Source organism: Ostrinia nubilalis, chromosome 2, assembly GCF_963855985.1.
Source record: "Ostrinia nubilalis chromosome 2, ilOstNubi1.1, whole genome shotgun sequence".
Taxonomy (NCBI): Eukaryota; Metazoa; Arthropoda; class Insecta; order Lepidoptera; family Crambidae; genus Ostrinia; species Ostrinia nubilalis.
The window spans coordinates 10625079-10644528 of NC_087089.1; the positions used below are offsets into that span (position 1 = coordinate 10625079).

Genomic DNA, 19450 nt, shown 5'->3' on the forward strand with positions numbered 1-19450 from the left:
CCCTCAAGTTATTTCTGAACTTTAGTTTAGTAAAAGATTTAGAATCTCAAATCGCTTATTTTAAAAATAAAACCATAAATAGAAAACGAATAGAGGTAACTTTGGGAATTTATTCTATCGAGTCAACTTCATCAAATCGTGTTTCCATCCGTTAATAGCCCTAGAAAATATCCTCAACTATGCCCAATAAAAATCTTAGCCTTTAATTTTACTGTTTAGTACCTCAAAAATGAAAAATGAAAACCTCATTTTCGCCATTTTCTCTGCTACCCGGCCTTAATGACTAACTTACTGCGTTTAATCGCGGTTGGGGGGGACGCGCATTCCACGGACCGGCAAACTTAGCGCAAAAAGCGCGACTTCTAAACGCTCCTATTGCTATAGGTGCGAGTGTCATCCGCCGAGCAGCTGCTAGCTATGTGCGCGTGGGGCGGCGGCGGCTGCGCGCGCGCGGCGCTCGCGGCGCTGGGCGGCGGCGCGGCGGGCGCGGGCGCGGCCGGCCCGAGGCTGCAACGCCACGCGACGCACGCGCAGCAGTTCCTGCAACTGCTGTGTAGACTGGTGGCGCTGGCCGGCCCTACTGAGCGGACGCTGGACGATCTCGCCTATGAGGTATGTAGAGACTTGGCCAAAAAGCTAGGTCCAATCGCGCTAGGCAATTAAAGTCGGATTCTTTAGAAATTTCCCTATATCTAAACAAATATGGCCAACTGACATTAAAATATTTTTAATCTGTGCCCTAGTGAGGCGACAAAACCTCTCGTTAATCGCGGATTGAAATTATTGTAGTACTTACGTACCTATAGAAAGAATTTATAATGCTTAAAGCAATGCATTAAACAATTAGTATTGAATGTACATTCAATGAAGAAAAAATACATTGTTGATTAAGACCCTATTTAAATCTATTTAAATGCAATCAGTAATAAAAATGATTGAATAATTGAAATAAAATCGATTAAATTTACCGACTATTGTCTATGACTTACAGGTTACAACACTGATGTGTCAGAGACAACATGGAGATAACAAATAATTTTAAACTTCAAGTCAATTTGACAAGTCTCACAAATTTTCATCGTCCACATATTTTGCTAAAATAATTTGTTTAAAGATTGATTCCAAACTTGTATAATCGTGAGAATAAAGTTGGTTTCATGGGCTTGTGAAATAATGTGTATGATATTATGAACACGTAAGTGATTATGGTGTAATTGTGTGCAGAAGTGTTTGTTTACATATAAGGAAATTTCTAAAGAATTTAGGTATAGACGCACGGCTCAAATAAGGACGTCAAATCGAACGTCCGGTTTGAACGTGGCTAATGAGCAGCGGCAACTGTTACAGTAGATATTGTTATTGAAGTAGCGCAATGACATGCTCTGTTCATTTTTTTACCTCTTGTGTCTTGTCTTTGTTTGTCCAAAAAAAGTGCATCAGTGGAAAGTAAAAAATGCTAAAGCACCATTTGGCCATATGGCGCTTTAGCATTTTTTCCTTTCGTAATTTTGATAGCTTATGCTGAAAAGTTTTTTATTTCTTTGCAGTAAAACGTCAGTTGCTGTTGATAACGTCATACAGTCATACTTCATTATAGGACCCGCCCACTTGTGGCAATGTGAAATGTCTTACTGCATTTTAGTATTAAACATTTTGTTTTTTTTTTGTGTATAGGTGGCATGGCTCCGCGCTATACGAGCCAACCCGGAGAAACTAGACGACACTTTACTTGAGGGGCACCTCAACCTCACCAAAGAACTGTTCACGCACGTGCCAGCTCAAGTCAAGTTCCAGTACGGTGCGCACCCGGATCACAAGGACTCTGGGCTAATAAAGGTATGTGATACTTCTAAAATGGGCAATATTTCATCATATCATTATTATGAAAATTACATAAATCAAGTCAGCCTCGACGAGTATTGCCAATAACGAAGAAAGGAGAAATTAGCCTATAAAGGACAGTTCTGGTAACAGCATTATTTATGCAACTTTCTCAGCATTTCAAAAAGCCGTCATAACTTGTTTTTAGCTCAGGAATAAAGTGATAGCACAAATGATAACTCTGTAGGAAGTCACAACGGAGTTCCTGTGGCCATACTCGTGGGCGTGGTGCCGCATGGGCGCGTCGAGTTCCGGCGGCGGCGAGGAGTCGTCCGGCGAGCCGGCGGCGCCGCTGTGCCGCACGCCGGGCGCCGCCGCCGCCGCCGCCGACTTGCTGCTGGCTCTCGTGTATGGCTGCGCACACAACATGGCGGCGCTTGCGCAACTGCTCGAACAGATGTTCTATAGCGGTCAGTCGCGTTTTTGTTATAGGGTACAAGTACAATGCATGTTTTATTTACTGTTAGTTGACTAGACCTTAACGTCATCATCATCATCATCATCATCATCAACAGCCTTTTACAGTCCACTGCTGGACTATGAGCCTCCTCCACTATAGTGGAGGGTTTTGCCATAATCTCCACGCTTGGCAGGCGGGTTGGAGATCGCAGTTTAAAAGATTGATGTTTTTCAGAGAGCGCTGCTGCCCATTCTCTGTTTGATGTGTAGTCCCTAAGTCGCCTCTTACGACACCCGCGGGAAGAGTAGGGGTTGGTGACAAATGTATTCTACTCTGCCGTCACCACACGGCAGACCTTAACGTGTTACTAGAATTTGATGAATAATCAAAGTGCTCCTATTTGAAAAACATGTCTCCAAGTATACCTGAGTTACTTCAGCTACAGTCTGATGATGTCATAAAGTATTTCGCAACTCGTCATTTCTTGGTTTGTTCTCTCACGCACACAACGATAATGTTATTTCAGCGATATTTTTTTTAACATGATGTCTTATCCAACAAGACATAAGACAGTTTAACAATACTAGCTTTTGCCCGCGGCTTCACCCGCGTGAAATTTAGTTTGTCACATATCGTCATAAATTATAGCCTATATGTTATTCTGGGTTATAAACAATAATACTGTAAAGTTTCATCAAAATACGTTCAGTAGTTTTGCGTGAAAGAGTAGCAAACATGCACACAAACTTTCGCATTCATAATATTAGTAGGATTTTATCATCGCAGTCGCATCGTCTTTTTTTTGCTGAAAACAAGAAATGTTAATTCATTAAAGAGTATGTTGTCGACCGCAGACAAAAGCATGCCACTATCGGAATGGGACTACATGCCGTGCGTGGGCCCGCGGCCGCCGGCCGGGCTGGTGGGGCTGAAGAACGCCGGCGCCACCTGCTACATGAACTCCGTGCTGCAGCAGCTCTACTGCGTGCGTGCCGTGCGCGACGCGCTGCTCGCCGTGCAAGGTACGCCATATCGCTCTTATTCCCAGAAGAATAAGAGCTACTTTTGCTATGTAACTTGCTGTACAATCAACAGCAAAAGGCGACAAATCAATGTTTAGACCGCCTTTATTTCCTGAAGAATAAGAAACAATTTGTCATGTAACTGTTTTTACGCCGTTACCGTAGCTCCCATCCTTTCTTGAAACTCAGACACTAAAACTGTTAACTATAATGCTGTTAATACGCTGTCATTACGTCTCTGTAAGAAACGTTACGCTACAAGGTTGCGAAGTTGATGTATTTTCAAGTATTTAATTATCGTTATTTCTCAACAGGTGCTGCGACTGACCTAACTGAAGATTTCTCTGGTGAAAGCCCACATCACACTATTGTTGAAAATAATGCAGAGGTGCCTATTTGCTAAATTGATACTTTTCGTTGTCGATCACTCTAGATACTAAAACAAAAGTTATATTCCAGGGAAATGCTGACTACAACATCACAATCTTGAAACAAGTTCAAGCTATATTTGCACACTTACACTACAGTAAACTTCAGTATTACGTTCCCAGAGGATTGTGGGCGCATTTTAGGTAAATGAATTCAATTACTAAATAAACAATGTAATAAAATGTTATAAAAAAAAATATATTCAATGAAGATCTTGTTTTTAAGGCTTCAAGGTGAACCAGTCAATTTACGCGAGCAGCAAGATGCAGTTGAGTTTTTTATGTCATTGGTAGAGTCTTTGGATGAGGCTCTCAAGTCCTTGGGGCAAGAACAACTTATGGCCAAAACAATGGGCGGCACGTACTCAGACCAAAAAATATGTAAAGGATGTCCACACAGGTATGTTATACATAGATATTACAGATCTCATAAAATTCTAGCAACTAGACTGCACTATAAAGTTAAAAGGTATTTGGTTAATGGGTTATCATATTTTTTAGGTATTGCAAGGAAGAACCTTTCAGTGTAGTCTCATTGGACATCAGAAACATGTCCCGACTGCAAGAATCTCTTGAAGCATATGTAAGAGGAGAGCTATTAGAAGGGGCTGATGCCTACCACTGTGATAAGTGCAATAAAAAGGTATGCATACATTGAATTAGAATATTATAATCTTTGCAACTTTGACTTTTCAGCCTTTGTTACTTATTTTATTTTTATTTATTTAAAACTTATATGCACATAGAACGGTGTACATAAGGCGGACTTAATGCCTTTCGGCATTTTCTATTATTCGCCTTCTTTTCAGGTCGTGACAGTAAAACGCTTATGTCTGAACAAACTACCTCCAGTATTAGTTATACAGTTGAAAAGGTTCGAATACGACTTTGAAAAAGTGTGTGCAATAAAATTTAATGACTACTTCGAGTTCCCTCGGGAACTTGACGTCGAGCCCTATACTGGTAAGTGTTCGTAAATTCGTTATACTTAATTATTTCTATGATCCATATCCCATGACTTCTTAGCACTAAATAATAGCGTGACCGCAGCGTACTGCACCCGCACATCAGTATATCGACCGATCGTATTTTTTTTTGCAAAATAGTTCATTTTACTAGGACATACGATGCCACTGTGTTTAGCTTTGATGTGCCGTCATTTGAACAACACTACGATTTTTTAAACTAGCGACAATCGCGCGCCCTAACTTGCGAATTGAGATGTATTCAAAATGTGCTACTATTTCAGCGTGGGGCTTAGCGCGGGCCGAGGGCGACGAGACGCTGTGGGAGGGAGGAGAAGAAAAGACGCCCGAGACTCACTACCAGCTCAGCGGAATCGTCGTGCACTCGGGACAAGCCTCCGGCGGACATTACTACTCATACGTCTTGCTGAGGTACATATTTCATAGTCGTTTGTATTTTAGAATCTTTGATGGAAACAGTCAACATGCATAGGTTTATCAAACTGTCTGTATCGTTCGCATTAATTTGTTACTTTTTACGTATTGTTACCGGAAGCATCAGCCCTGGAGCAAGTTTGAAAGTTACACTAAAATGTCGCACGCTATCAAAAACTTCCACGAATAGAATTCAAGATTCATGATGTTTTAATCTTAATTTGTCGAGGTCTTGGGCTGGCGTTGGTTCTAATGTTATATTCTTACCTTAGCTTGTAAATGGACTTTTCAATAAATTGTTATGAATGGATAAAAGGGATAACGGTAGCGAGACCGGGCGCTGGGTGAAGCTGGACGACGGCGACGTATCCGAGTGCGTGATGCACGACGACGAGGAGATGAAGGCGCAGTGCTTCGGCGGCGAGTACATGGGTGAGGTGAGAGAATCGATCCGCAACCGATGTTATTTCTCATTTTTAACGCCCTATCTATCAAAGAACAGAAGTGAAATAATCGATATTGATGTTCATCTACTCTTTGGTCTCTGAAAACGATTTCAATATCATATATGCAAAGACATATCATGCCATCGAATCGAACTTTCAGTTAGCTGCATGCTATTTACGCGTGAAGTGGTAATTTCTAATAACGTTCTAGGTGTTCGATCCGATGCTAAAGAGGGTACTGTACAAGCGCCAAAAAAGATGGTGGAATGCCTACATGCTGTTCTACACAAGAAAAGATACGATAGAAACCTCTAGTCTTGAACAATCTATGAAGAATTTGACCTTAAAGTAAGTGTAACTTGTAAATTCAAATAAATATTTGAATTCCTTCAGACCAGCACTAACTGTGCTTATTTTTCCAGGGAAAGTGCCATACCCAGACCTATCTGGCTTTCAGTTCGTCGTGGAAATATAGCTTTTTCACATAATCAAGATCAATTTAGCCTGGAACATTTTAATTTTATGAAGAAACTCTGTTGCATGAGACTTCAAGTGCTGCCTGGTTCACAGAGCGCTGTTTGGGTAAGATGCACTTTTGTTTTATCACAGAAGTGTCTGTAGATACAATGTAATTTGTTAGAATAGTTTATTCATGTATTGCTAACATTTTCAGAGTAAAGAGCATGAAGAAATGTCAATGTTGTCTGTGCAATTAGCAACAAAGTTTTTATTCCAAGTTGGTTTTCATACAAAGAAGACGCTGCGAGGACCTGCGGCTGATTGGTAATTTTCATATAGTTGGATTGTTTTTGAATTGTTTATCATTGAATATTTTCTATTAATATTTTCCTCTTCTTTCAGGCATGATATTCTATGTCAGCATCTCAGGTGCTCACAGGCTGTTAGAGCGTGGTTTGCAACTGATCTCTTCAAACACCCACACAGGTACTTATCTATTAAATTGTTTTTTCTTTCTTTCTGTCTTGCACGTGTTCGATTGTTTTTTATAATTTTATCGTTTGATGTTGTTTCAGATTGTGTGACTATTTGCTATCGTGTCCTTCCGCCGAAGTACGATTAGTTTTCATGAAAATCATCGTTTTCTTAGCTCACTTTTCTGTCAAAGATTCACCAGGTAAGTCTTATTTTAATTTTGTCTCATTTATCTCAATTTATGTTCATGTTTTCTCTTCTTCTTTTAATTTAGTACAATTATTTTTAAAAATCAACTAGCTGAAAACACGCATCTCTGATGTCATAGCTTGTCTTTGCGATACCAAATTTATAAGAGTATTATATCAATTGACTGGTAGTGTTAACTGACTTAAACAATATTATGGTAATAACTAAATATCAACTGCTGAGAATTTTCGCTTTCTATCTTCGCGTTATTGTAGAAGTGTGTATCGTATAGTAATCGTACGCTTCCTCCATCAGTGGCGAGCGGCTACGGGTCGTGGTGCGCGCGCGAGGAGGCGTCGTCGCTGTCGGACCAGCTGCTGTGCTGCGCGCGCGCGCTGGCCGACCCGCCGTACGCGGACGCGCACGCGCTGCGCCACCTGCCGCTGCTGTTCAACCTGTTCCACACCTACGCGCTGCTGGGCCTGCACGAGCGCCACCAGCTGCTGCGGGTGAGTGACGTCACCAACCTGTTCCACACCTACGCGCTGCTGGGCCTGCACGAGCGCCACCAGCTGCTGCGGGTGAGTGACGTCACCAACCTGTTCCACACCTACGCGCTGCTGGGCCTGCACGAGCGCCACCAGCTGCTGCGGGTGAGTGACGTCACCAACCTGTTCCACACCTACGCGCTGCTGGGCCTGCACGAGCGCCACCAGCTGCTGCGGGTGAGTGACGTCAGCAACCTGTTCCACACCTACGCGCTGCTGGGCCTGCACCAACGCCACCAGCTGCTGCGGGTGAGTGACGTCAGCAACCTGTTCCACACCTACGCGCTGCTGGGCCTGCACGAGCGCCACCAGCTGCTGCGGGTGAGTGACGTCACCAACCTGTTCCACACCTACGCGCTGCTGGGCCTGCACGAGCGCCACCAGCTGCTGCGGGTGAGTGACGTCACCAACCTGTTCCACACCTACGCGCTGCTGGGCCTGCACCAACGCCACCAGCTGCTGCGGGTGAGTGACGTCAGCAACCTGTTCCACACCTACGCGCTGCTGGGCCTGCACGAGCGCCACCAGCTGCTGCGGGTGAGTGACGTCACCAACCTGTTCCACACCTACGCGCTGCTGGGCCTGCACGAGCGCCACCAGCTGCTGCGGGTGAGTGACGTCACCAACCTGTTCCACACCTACGCGCTGCTGGGCCTGCACGAGCGCCACCAGCTGCTGCGGGTGAGTGACGTCAGCAACCTGTTCCACACCTACGCGCTGCTGGGCCTGCACGAGCGCCACCAGCTGCTGCGGGTGAGTGACGTCAGCAACCTGTTCCACACCTACGCGCTGCTGGGCCTGCACGAGCGCCACCAGCTGCTGCGGGTGAGTGACGTCACCACGGGGCGTGAGGAGAATAGCGCGACGCCACTGAGTAGATCGTTCGTCAGCCGCTCAGCGTTGGCGTCACGACGACGCTAAGGCCGTGTCCAGATGACGCGTTTTAGATCGCGCGACTGAGATTCTTAGGCGAAACGTGCGACTGCATGTGAATAGAATGTATGAACATCTAAAGCCCGGTCCGTGAGCACGTAGAATTTTGTCCAATGACCCCTAGCTACCCATCCTTATTGCTTGCGCGTAATTATATTGCTGTCGCGACTGTGCGACGGGCGCCCGCAGTGAGTGTGCGAGCGCGATAGCAACATAATTACGCGCGAGCGATAAGGATGGGTAGCTTGGGGTCATTGGACAAAATTCTACGTGCTCGCAGACCAGACTATAGTACCTCACATTCGCGCAATTCGAAACTCGCGAGTAAAAACGCGTCATCTGGACAGGCTCTAAGCGAGCGCGGCTGCATTGCCTCGACGCTGTGCAGGCGCTGGCAAGATGATGACAAAAGTGTGGGGGGCGAGCAAAATTGGCAGTGGTCTTATTCTACTCTTCCGGAACCACATGAATAACTTGCATACGTATTATTTCTTTACATAGAATCCAATATTAAGTCAATAGTCAATATTATTATCTTTATTGCATTCCATGTTGTACATAGTAATTGCTTTTTTACATAGTCTTTGTTTTGTTCCAGTTACGGATATTGGATGTTGTGCTGAGCGTGTGTATGGATGACGCATCTCTATCTCTCGTGAAGTACCAATATCCGGAATCGGCGAAAATACATCAGGTTTGGACAATATCATTTAACTGTATTTAGAATAGAATATAACTTGATTTCCTCATTCAAAAACATAATACATACCAGTGCAATAGGAAATTAAATATAATTTAGTGGGAAGCACCGATTAGATGCTCAATGAGTGTTTTCGCGAATGAAAAATCTGCTAGATGGCGGGACGTAGATGTGGGGTCTGACTGCTGCGTGATTGGTGGATTTTGACATATCTGTCAATGTCATGTCAAAAATAACCAATCATGCAGCATTTGGACCTCGCGTCTACGTATTGCCATCTGGCGGATTTTTCATTCGCGAAAACCTTCATTACCAGAATAAACTTGTTGAAAGAGCTTTTGACTAACAGCTGCACTTTGGTGGAGTACAAGTGTTATGTCTTTCAGGTGGTGTACGTGTTAGCGCGTTGCTGCGACGTGAGCGGTCGCTGCCAGTCGGCGGGCGCGGCGGAGGGCGCGCTACCGCTGCCCAACCCGTACGCCGACCCGCCGCCTTCCGGCAGTGCCGTGCAGCGCCCGCCGCTGTCTCCCGTCGCTGCCGACATACTCTACAATAGAACTGGGTAATTATACGCGCCAATTGATTTAGTGCTGGCAAGGTATTGTGACGTCAGCGGTCGCTGCCAGTCGGCGGGCGCGGCGGAGGGCGCGCTACCGCTGCCCAACCCGTACGCCGACCCGCCGCCTTCCGGCAGTGCCGTGCAGCGCCCGCCGCTGTCTCCCGTCGCTGCCGATATACTCTACAATAGAACTGGGTAACTATTCTTACCAATTGATGTTAGCTTTTCAGGCTTTAGGGCCTTTGCAGCGAAGCAGGTTATTTTCAAAGCGGAAAGAAGACGAGAGGAGAAAAGATGTGAGATGTTCGTAGCTTTCAGCTGTCAGGCATTAAATCATATGACGCTTTAGGGTGACCGATACACGATGAGAAAGCAGCGCGCGAGTTTCTAATATTTCGAATCCTTCGGCCGCCTGGCCCGGGGCCGCCTGACACATCTCCGCTCCTCTCGGCTAGATACATTTCAACTGAAGCATGGCAGACAGCAAATGTAGAATGAATCGATTAGTTATTTAAAATACATGTCTTCTCTTCTATTCGCCTTGATGGAAACCGGGCTTTAAAGTCACATTAATAGGAAAGTTCTCATATGATCCTCTCTTCCAGCACGTACATGAAGAAGCTGACCGAAGAGTGCTGCGGCTGCGAGGAGGGCATCCGCCTCGTGCAGTTCCTGTGCTGGGAGCACGCGGAGTGGTCGCGCGTGGCGCTGGCCGAGCTGCTGTGGCAGATGGCCTACGCGTACTGCCACGAGCTGCGCCGCCACGCCGACGCGCTCTCCGCCACGCTGCTCATGGAAGACAGCTGGCAGCACCACCGCATCCACAACGTCATCAAGGTGAGCCCGAGGCGACCGGCACCTACCTAGCTGCTGTGGCAGATGGCCTACGCCTACTGCCACGAGCTGCGCCGCCACGCCGACGCGCTCTCCGCCACGCTGCTCATGGAAGACAGCTGGCAGCACCACCGCATCCACAACGTCATCAAGGTGAGCCCGAGGCGACCGGCACCTACCTAGCTGCTGTGGCAGATGGCCTACGCCTACTGCCACGAGCTGCGCCGCCACGCCGACGCGCTCTCCGCCACGCTGCTCATGGAAGACAGCTGGCAGCACCACCGCATCCACAACGTCATCAAGGTGAGCCCGAGGCGACCGGCACCTACCTAGCTGCTGTGGCAGATGGCCTACGCCTACTGCCACGAGCTGCGCCGCCACGCCGACGCGCTCTCCGCCACGCTGCTCATGGAAGACAGCTGGCAGCACCACCGCATCCACAACGTCATCAAGGTGAGCCCGAGGCGACCGGCACCTACCTAGCTGCTGTGGCAGATGGCCTACGCGTACTGCCACGAGCTGCGCCGCCACGCCGACGCGCTCTCCGCCACGCTGCTCATGGAAGACAGCTGGCAGCACCACCGCATCCACAACGTCATCAAGGTGAGCCCGAGGCGACCGGCACCTACCTAGCTGCTGTGGCAGATGGCCTACGCCTACTGCCACGAGCTGCGCCGCCACGCCGACGCGCTCTCCGCCACGCTGCTCATGGAAGACAGCTGGCAGCACCACCGCATCCACAACGTCATCAAGGTGAGCCCGAGGCGACCGGCACCTACCTAGCTGCTGTGGCAGATGGCCTACGCCTACTGCCACGAGCTGCGCCGCCACGCCGACGCGCTCTCCGCCACGCTGCTCATGGAAGACAGCTGGCAGCACCACCGCATCCACAACGTCATCAAGGTGAGCCCGAGGCGACCGGCACCTACCTAGCTGCTGTGGCAGATGGCCTACGCCTACTGCCACGAGCTGCGCCGCCACGCCGACGCGCTCTCCGCCACGCTGCTCATGGAAGACAGCTGGCAGCACCACCGCATCCACAACGTCATCAAGGTGAGCCCGAGGCGACCGGCACCTACCTAGCTGCTGTGGCAGATGGCCTACGCCTACTGCCACGAGCTGCGCCGCCACGCCGACGCGCTCTCCGCCACGCTGCTCATGGAAGACAGCTGGCAGCACCACCGCATCCACAACGTCATCAAGGTGAGCCCGAGGCGACCGGCACCTACCTAGCTGCTGTGGCAGATGGCCTACGCCTACTGCCACGAGCTGCGCCGCCACGCCGACGCGCTCTCCGCCACGCTGCTCATGGAAGACAGCTGGCAGCACCACCGCATCCACAACGTCATCAAGGTGAGCCCGAGGCGACCGGCACCTACCTAGCTGCTGTGGCAGATGGCCTACGCCTACTGCCACGAGCTGCGCCGCCACGCCGACGCGCTCTCCGCCACGCTGCTCATGGAAGACAGCTGGCAGCACCACCGCATCCACAACGTCATCAAGGTGAGCCCGAGGCGACCGGCACCTACCTAGCTGCTGTGGCAGATGGCCTACGCCTACTGCCACGAGCTGCGCCGCCACGCCGACGCGCTCTCCGCCACGCTGCTCATGGAAGACAGCTGGCAGCACCACCGCATCCACAACGTCATCAAGGTGAGCCCGAGGCGACCGGCACCTACCTAGCTGCTGTGGCAGATGGCCTACGCCTACTGCCACGAGCTGCGCCGCCACGCCGACGCGCTCTCCGCCACGCTGCTCATGGAAGACAGCTGGCAGCACCACCGCATCCACAACGTCATCAAGGTGAGATAGAGACGAATGGATTCGTAGTCGAGATGCTACTCGCTTGTGATTTGTGAAGGATAGATGGCATCGCGTCACTATGTTATCAAATCTTTTTTATAGGTTCAACATGGGTTAAATGCTCTGGCGTGCCACATTCACACTTCGAATTATGTATTTAAATCCAAGGTCCCTTTTTTTGAAATACATTTTACACTAGCATTTCTTGCATTCGTGCCCTTCTTTATTTCCTTTATCTTCGTTTAATGGTTTATAAGCTGCTTTCTTTGGAGGTCTCTTCTTGACGTTACCGTAGCTTCGTCATCCACAGATCATTTTAGCTCCAAGACTTTATCTTTACAAACACAATCAGCGTGGATAGGTGCTAATGAGCTGTCATTCGTTTCGCAGGGCGTGTCAGACGAACGGCCAGGGCTACTGGAGACGGCGGCGCGCGCGCGCGGGCACTACCAGAAGCGCGCGTACGCGTGCGTCAAGCTGCTGGTGGGCGTCATGGGCCGCGCGCCCGCCGCCGTGCGCGCCGTGCACGCGCAGCCCGAGGCGCGCCGGCGCTGGCGCCAGCTGCTCGCCTGGCTGCAGGACGAGCTCGACCGCGTGAGTACAGCCTCCACCAGCGTTGCCAGTTTTTTTTTTTGCCAAGTCGGGACTTTGGTACTTTTTGAGTGAAAATAGCGGGATTCTTCCGTCAAAAGCAAATCTAGTATGAAAATCATCAAACTTCTAATGCTCGTAACTCAGTTCAGACTGAGTTTAGAGGTATACATGCCATAGAAAGTTTGGTTTATTACACTATTTTGTAATCAAAAAACAAAGTTTGGTCGATGGCCGCGCGAAACAAAAAAGACGCCACCTTCCATACAAAATCTGGCATTGCCATTTGATCTAAAAATCGGGACGTCTGGCAACGCTGGCCTCCACTGACCACCTCTGTGGTCTAGTCTTCGATTCCCAGTGGGGGCAGATTTTTCTGTTCGGTTCGGTTGGTGGTAGGGCTTGTTCTGAGTCCGCCTGGCTAGCTACCACCGTCTTACCTGAGTCTGTCGCCATAACAACAATGTTAACAGCATTGTTGTGATCCGGCAGTTAGAGGTGAGATAGCCAGTTCCTCCGTGGTTGAGGATTCCGGGCGAAGCTCGCTTCCATCTTCGGCCTGATCATCACTTATGCCATCAGGTGAGATACAGGCGAAGAGCTTTCTCGTTGTGGATAAAAAAAAAAAAAAAAAACTAGTCCTGCATTAAGCGAGCCGAATGCCGAGCAGGGAACGCGAACGAATGCTTGAGGCAGACACAGATAGTGATGTCCCGTGTTCCCGGCTCAAATGGCTATCGAGGGCAACGTCAGATTTTAGTGGCCAATGGCCATGCCCTTCTGGCAGGGAGAACCTCACATAACCCACTAGCTGCCCCCGCGGCTGGTGGGTATACAAGTCAATGTATTTTCCTGACGAAAAAAAAACAGCCTTGACCAGAAAGTCAAGTCGTCAACCCTGAACCGCAGACGAATGTCCAATTTTAGAACAATGACTCGTGGCTTCTTTTCAATGGCCCCCGAGGAGCATAGTCGGGTTTTAGTTGGTAGGCCCCGCCCCCTTAATTCAATGACCGTCTCCGTCGGCCAGTGGGTATGCAGTATGCACAAAGCATTTCGCAACGGAAATAAAATCAGATCAACCCTCACTGACCCCACCGTCTAACCTGAGTCATTCTTGTGTGGTTTTATACAGTCTGTAGCATATCAAACTTAACACTACAGCACTTTATGTAGTCGTGATTTTAAGCTCTTGGCCACGAGCTTCACCCGAAATCCTCAACCACAGAAAAACTGGCTATCATACCTCCAACTGCCAGAACACAATAACTTTGTCAATAGGCGCTACTTAGCACCAAAAGTATACTGTCGACTTTACCTTTGCTGCACTCTCAACTTTGTGACGTTTTTGTCTGTAAATGGGGTAATTAATGCGTGACATTTGTTTCAGAAGTATGGGCCGGGAGGTTACGGATCATACGGCACGTGGTCTCCGCCGGGCACATCCAACGAAACTTCCAGCGGATATTTCCTGGAGCGCAGCAATTCCGCGCGAAAAACACTCGAAAAGTGAGTATCGTCTTCAGTTGCATTTTAAATTTTATTTTTTGTTATCTCAAAGATAACTACCATCTCGGTCAGTTGAAATAAAATACATTTTATAATCGGATAAATGAAACCAAGTGCAATCTTGTACTGCAGTAGACATTTTCTATACAGGGTGAATTTGCAATCAGTGTCCAAATTTTTAGGAGCGCTGTTTTAAAATTGTAACACATAGATAATTTACTTTGTTAATAGAAAACGTACACACAAGTAACTGCAAAGCATAATAGACATAATGGTGCGCGAAAATAAGCCCAAACCTTTAAAACTTAAGATTCTCACCCGCGAATTAGATTTTCAATTTTTTTACGAAAAGTACCACGATTTAAAGTAATTAAGATAAAGTAGTGTTGTTAAATTGTGTTACAAAATCACCCTGTACATCGATTGATTTTTCGCAAAGGGCGTACCAACTGTGCCCCGAGGAGGAGGACGAGGACGAGGAGCCGCGCGACGCGCCCGAGAGCTCCGCCGCCGACGCGGCCGAGAGCGGCGACGCCGACGCCGGCGCCGAGCCCGCCTCGCCCGACGACGCCGACAGCGCCGACGACGACGACGCGCCCAGCGACGAGGACGCGCCGCGCCTGCGCGCCCGCGAGCACCGCCGCACGCGCCGCATGCGCCCCACGCGCCGCCGCGCCGCACCGCACTCGCAGCACTGAGCGGAAGGAGGTACGACCCGCGAGATCGCCGACGATCGTGCCGCGCGAATAGTTTTCGTAGGCTGGTAGAGAAACGTTTGCCGAACTTTCGGCCGTGTGAGAGAGCCTTTTCACCGATAATCTCGGAGATTTATTTGTATAACACGGGACGAGACCCTCTATAAGGAGCGTGACATGCCTATATAGGACCTTTAACACTGGTCCTTCGAGCCGGATTATACCCGATGCGATTGTAAGACAAATCGTTAATGTGAAATGGCTCTTAAAATGTCGCACGCCGAATAAACTAATACGCAGCGAAAACTGAAGGATCATTATTACGCCAAATGTCACGTGAATCCAGCCGAACAGGTCACTTATAAACACCTGCGTATTTAGCCATTTGTCAGTAAATGTGTCGCTATAATGACGTGGGAACAAAACATCGTGAGGGTACCAAATGTCGCTTGGACTCCTTGTTGTAAGTCGTTTTGCAAGGAACAGGTTCAGTTTATATAAAACATACTGCCAATTTCCACTCAATGCGATATTTCAAGTCAAGTGTTGACCGCGCGACATTTTGGAGCCGCTCCTGGTGACACATTTCTAGATGCCCCAAGCACAACTTTTATAAGCTTAGATGTTTAGGGAAAACCACGGCGGGTGATGTGCGACATATTTTATTTATAGTAATTTAATGTAAATGCTTCTAAATAAAATTAATGCTTACTATACTTAAGTTAATTAAAGGCATTTACTTTAAAATTACTGTAAATGTGGAAACTCATTGGGTTAGAGGGTATCCCGTCTATAGCGTGTCATACAGCTATCTCTTCGAGGAGGCGATATTTAAATAAACATAATATAGCCTATAACCATATCGCATCGCTTCAGAACTTAACCGGATTTAGTGATTCGGTTAATGTTATCCGAGAGATAGACTCTCAAAATATATGATTATATTATTTGTTTACGTAAAATTATTTTGTACGCACGACAGAATGAGAATGTTGTTAGGTGCTGTTGTAACGTTGCGCTGAAAGGCGATATCGTTGGTTATCATTGGGAGTGTACGTAACGTGTCGGGATCGATAGTCGGGCGAAGTTTGTTCCGTTGTGATCGGCGGAGCGGGACGAAGGCCCGCAGGCCGGGCCGCGCTTAGCCGTATTTTGTTCTGTGATGTTAGCGATACGTGGCGTGCCCGCGCTTGGGCCGACCGGCTCTTCGCTGGCCCGCACGTTCGGTTATTTATTAACTTAATGTTCCGCTTTAAAAGTACCATATTATTTATTTTTTCTAATTAAAACCTTGTTCATACTTCGCGTTTGTAATTTCGTTTGTCGTTTTCGCGTATGTTCGCCGTTTTGTTGCTAGGAATCGTCCTTCGGTCGCGATGCACCGTGTTCGAGTCTCACTCGATTCGAATTAGTTGTAACGCGGCGCATCATACTTCGCTGGATCAAACTTTGTCGTTACTGTTGAATTCATTCGCTATGCTTTTTAGTAGTACACATTAGTTAGCGATAGCTAATGGATTTAAATGTTTATTATAATCCTTATCCGTCTCTCATTGACGTTTATTATAAGTACGAATGTAAGGACTAGTCGCGCTCTAACTTATACAAAAATCTTTGTTACAAGTTACAATGCTGTTATGTATATCAATCACTGTATATAAATTTTGGAAAACTACCGACACAACAACATTAATTGATGTAATACTTCCGCTATAAAAATGCGAAATTATATTACAGGTTATTTCATTAGAACCGACACAAATGGATTTAATGAATAGAATGTTGTAAATTATGTTTCTGTTCAAATAAATTCATTCATGATAGTTCTAATGAAACTATGCTGTGTTTTATAGGCAGTTTAATGAAATAGCTTTTACTTTTAATGTTTGTAAACTACAGGGATCGAGTAATAATGCTAGAACACTTTTTTGTAGATAAGTGCATTTCGACACAGTTGATAATGTTTAATTCACTTAATATCGATATGCAAGTCCATGCGAACCAGTGACGATTGTTAAAATTTTTACTATAGAAACTAATAATGCTAAGTGGGTGCTATCTGGACGTTGTCATTGTGCCGCTTTTGATCAATCATTTAATGATACCACGTCAAGCTCGTTAGTTTCTTTTAAAGGTCTTTTTAACACTTGAGATCCGATTCGCCTTTGACAAAATTATACAATACAGGTTGTCTCAATCGTTTTGAAAGGTTTCAAACAGTAAATTTAATGAGATACATTGTGATTTCTTGTCAGGTCAAGAAAACGGATTGCGGCTTAGTATTTTTCTAGTTGAAATAAATACTATTTTAAATGATCTAGTACCTATTTGGATTAACCTATGTCAAGAAAAAAATATCATGATTTTCATGAAATTTAATTTCTTAAACTACACTCGCACCTCCCGCAACAAGCACTTTTCAAACGTATGCATCCCCACTTCCCACCAACATTGGTACCATTTAAAAGCCTAGTTCTAAACTTCATTTCATTAAAGGAAAGGTCAGAGTCTCTTCTTAGAGCGACAGGTAGTTACGATTGAGCCTACTTTTATGGCTATAAAACTGTTAAATTGGGATTGATCGCTATCCATCTGTTAAAGAGGACACGTGAAATCATTATTTGGTCCCAGAGGTGAGCCCCAAGTGAGGCCTTTTTTCAAGTCACATTTATGATACTTGTTAATTGTTTATAAAAAAAATAAACGTGTTTTTCTTTAAGTTTATTTATTGGGCTTTCAAATAACGCCAATATTGTTGGGGCACCATGATTGTGTCAGAAGAAAATCTTTGAAGTTCGCGTCGCGGGAGGTGCGGTTTATTTGATGCCGAGTGTATTTTAAAAATTAAGTAGGTACCTATTAATTTTTATGCTATTATTTATGTATAGGCTTTTTGGGACATCCTGTATAGCGAGTTATTCTTATATGAATGCGATTATTAGAAATTCTAAAGATCCACTGTAGAATATCCAAACTCAGGATATTTTAAAGTAAAAGAAGAGACCTATTATGAATTATTGTATCTTGCATTTATGTATAACAATATAATTAGAATGAAAATATTGTTTAGAGGAACGAATGATCATAGATTTGTTTACTTAGTTATATTATATTTCCAATTAGTTTATCAATGTTAGTCTATTTCTATTCATCAAATACGGTGCAATTTAGAAGTCGTTTTAAGAAGACGGCAACGCTTGATGAAATAATAATATGTGCCAGCCAAAATACCAATTATCATGGTCTGGTTCAGTGAACTTCAGTGATAAAGATCATCCGTAGCACACAACATCCTCGTGCTCTTGGGCACCAGACAACAGATTGTATTTATAATAACTACCATTGTTACTCTAAATGGACTTTGACATAATAATGATTCGTGTTAATTTTGTTAAATGTTTGTTTTGTATTTTATCAGTCATCGGTACACGATTTCAAAGCAATTACTAACGACAGTATTAAGTAAGATATTTGCATTATAGATATAATATTAATTTGAAAGATTATAATAATACAAATTATGATAAAAGAACTCGTGTAGAAATGACGTATGCATTGTCAGTTATGTAGCTCCATACATTTATTATGCCTTATAGTACTGTAGTAATTATGTATCATGCAAGATGACAAACTTAAAACCTTTCATATTTAACGTAACTATCAAATTAGAAAAACTCGTAGAAAAGTTAGCTGAATCTGCTAATAATCCTGCTTCGCGCTAATGCCAAAATAAGCAGTTCAGGAGCTCATCACAAATTGACTGTACATAGTATAAAATACGATATGGCCAGAGAACAAAATTGGCCTAAAACTGACTAAGCATAACAACTTTATTAATATTTCGGCTTATTTCGATAGATGTACTAACATAATGATCTTAGTTTTTAATTCATGAAAATGTAGATATAGGTATTAAAGACTAGTCTAACAGGAAAATGTTGCCACTATGTCAATATTCTGCTTTGTAATATATGTTATTTATTTTTATATGTCTTAATTAATGGTTGTAAGATATTTTCCTTCTTTCTAGTAGATCGTTGTATCATCCAGGCTATCAGGTGATGCACTGTAGAGTTGTACGTGAAATTACTTACGTGGCAGATCTAGTAAAGTGAAACACTGTCATTTAGTTATGCATTTCACTATTTACATACTCGTTGAGTACTTTTCTCCTTTACTATTTCTTGTAGCACTAAAATAATACTAAATACTGGTCGCGTCGACCTTGTGCCTTATTTTAATTTTATTTGCTCAATTTGCTTGCTCCTGATAGTCTGCATATTGATCTTTGACAAATTTTAATTTTATCAAGTTCAAGAATTTTATATAGGCTTCATAAACGTAGAAAGTTTTTGTCACTTGGATTTAAATGTACCAAAAGTATGTGATGTATGCTTGGAAGAAACAGGATAGTGAACAATTTGAATTATTATTGACTGCTAATTACATAATGCTAACTTTATTACCAAAGATGAAGTTATAGGATGAGGGATGCGTGGTGACCCTTTTTCTTAGTAGCTTATTAGTAATTGAAAATGTTTTGTATCTTTTGTAAAATGCAAACGTTCAATATTCTGTT

The 19450-nt window shown here is 45.4% G+C and overlaps 1 protein-coding gene across 1 annotated transcript in view; it reads left to right on the plus strand.

Annotated features, from left to right (window-relative positions):
* The window catches only part of LOC135078611 (probable ubiquitin carboxyl-terminal hydrolase FAF-X), a 34384-nt gene extending 19431 nt beyond the window's left edge, over nucleotides 1–14953 (plus strand). The window contains exons 28-50 of the mRNA XM_063973143.1: nucleotides 385–612; nucleotides 1675–1836; nucleotides 2069–2291; nucleotides 3136–3303; nucleotides 3618–3691; nucleotides 3763–3875; nucleotides 3958–4131; nucleotides 4233–4374; nucleotides 4541–4694; nucleotides 4981–5128; nucleotides 5448–5568; nucleotides 5789–5925; nucleotides 6000–6159; nucleotides 6251–6360; nucleotides 6439–6522; nucleotides 6612–6712; nucleotides 7015–8072; nucleotides 8779–8874; nucleotides 9267–9442; nucleotides 10045–10276; nucleotides 12467–12670; nucleotides 14061–14176; nucleotides 14616–14953. Coding sequence (XP_063829213.1) covers nucleotides 385–612; nucleotides 1675–1836; nucleotides 2069–2291; nucleotides 3136–3303; nucleotides 3618–3691; nucleotides 3763–3875; nucleotides 3958–4131; nucleotides 4233–4374; nucleotides 4541–4694; nucleotides 4981–5128; nucleotides 5448–5568; nucleotides 5789–5925; nucleotides 6000–6159; nucleotides 6251–6360; nucleotides 6439–6522; nucleotides 6612–6712; nucleotides 7015–8072; nucleotides 8779–8874; nucleotides 9267–9442; nucleotides 10045–10276; nucleotides 12467–12670; nucleotides 14061–14176; nucleotides 14616–14874 — 4440 coding nt within the window. The 3' untranslated portion in view covers nucleotides 14875–14953. The remainder of the gene's footprint in view (nucleotides 1–384; nucleotides 613–1674; nucleotides 1837–2068; nucleotides 2292–3135; nucleotides 3304–3617; nucleotides 3692–3762; nucleotides 3876–3957; nucleotides 4132–4232; nucleotides 4375–4540; nucleotides 4695–4980; nucleotides 5129–5447; nucleotides 5569–5788; nucleotides 5926–5999; nucleotides 6160–6250; nucleotides 6361–6438; nucleotides 6523–6611; nucleotides 6713–7014; nucleotides 8073–8778; nucleotides 8875–9266; nucleotides 9443–10044; nucleotides 10277–12466; nucleotides 12671–14060; nucleotides 14177–14615) is intronic.
* Nucleotides 14954–19450: the final 4497 nt, after the last annotated feature.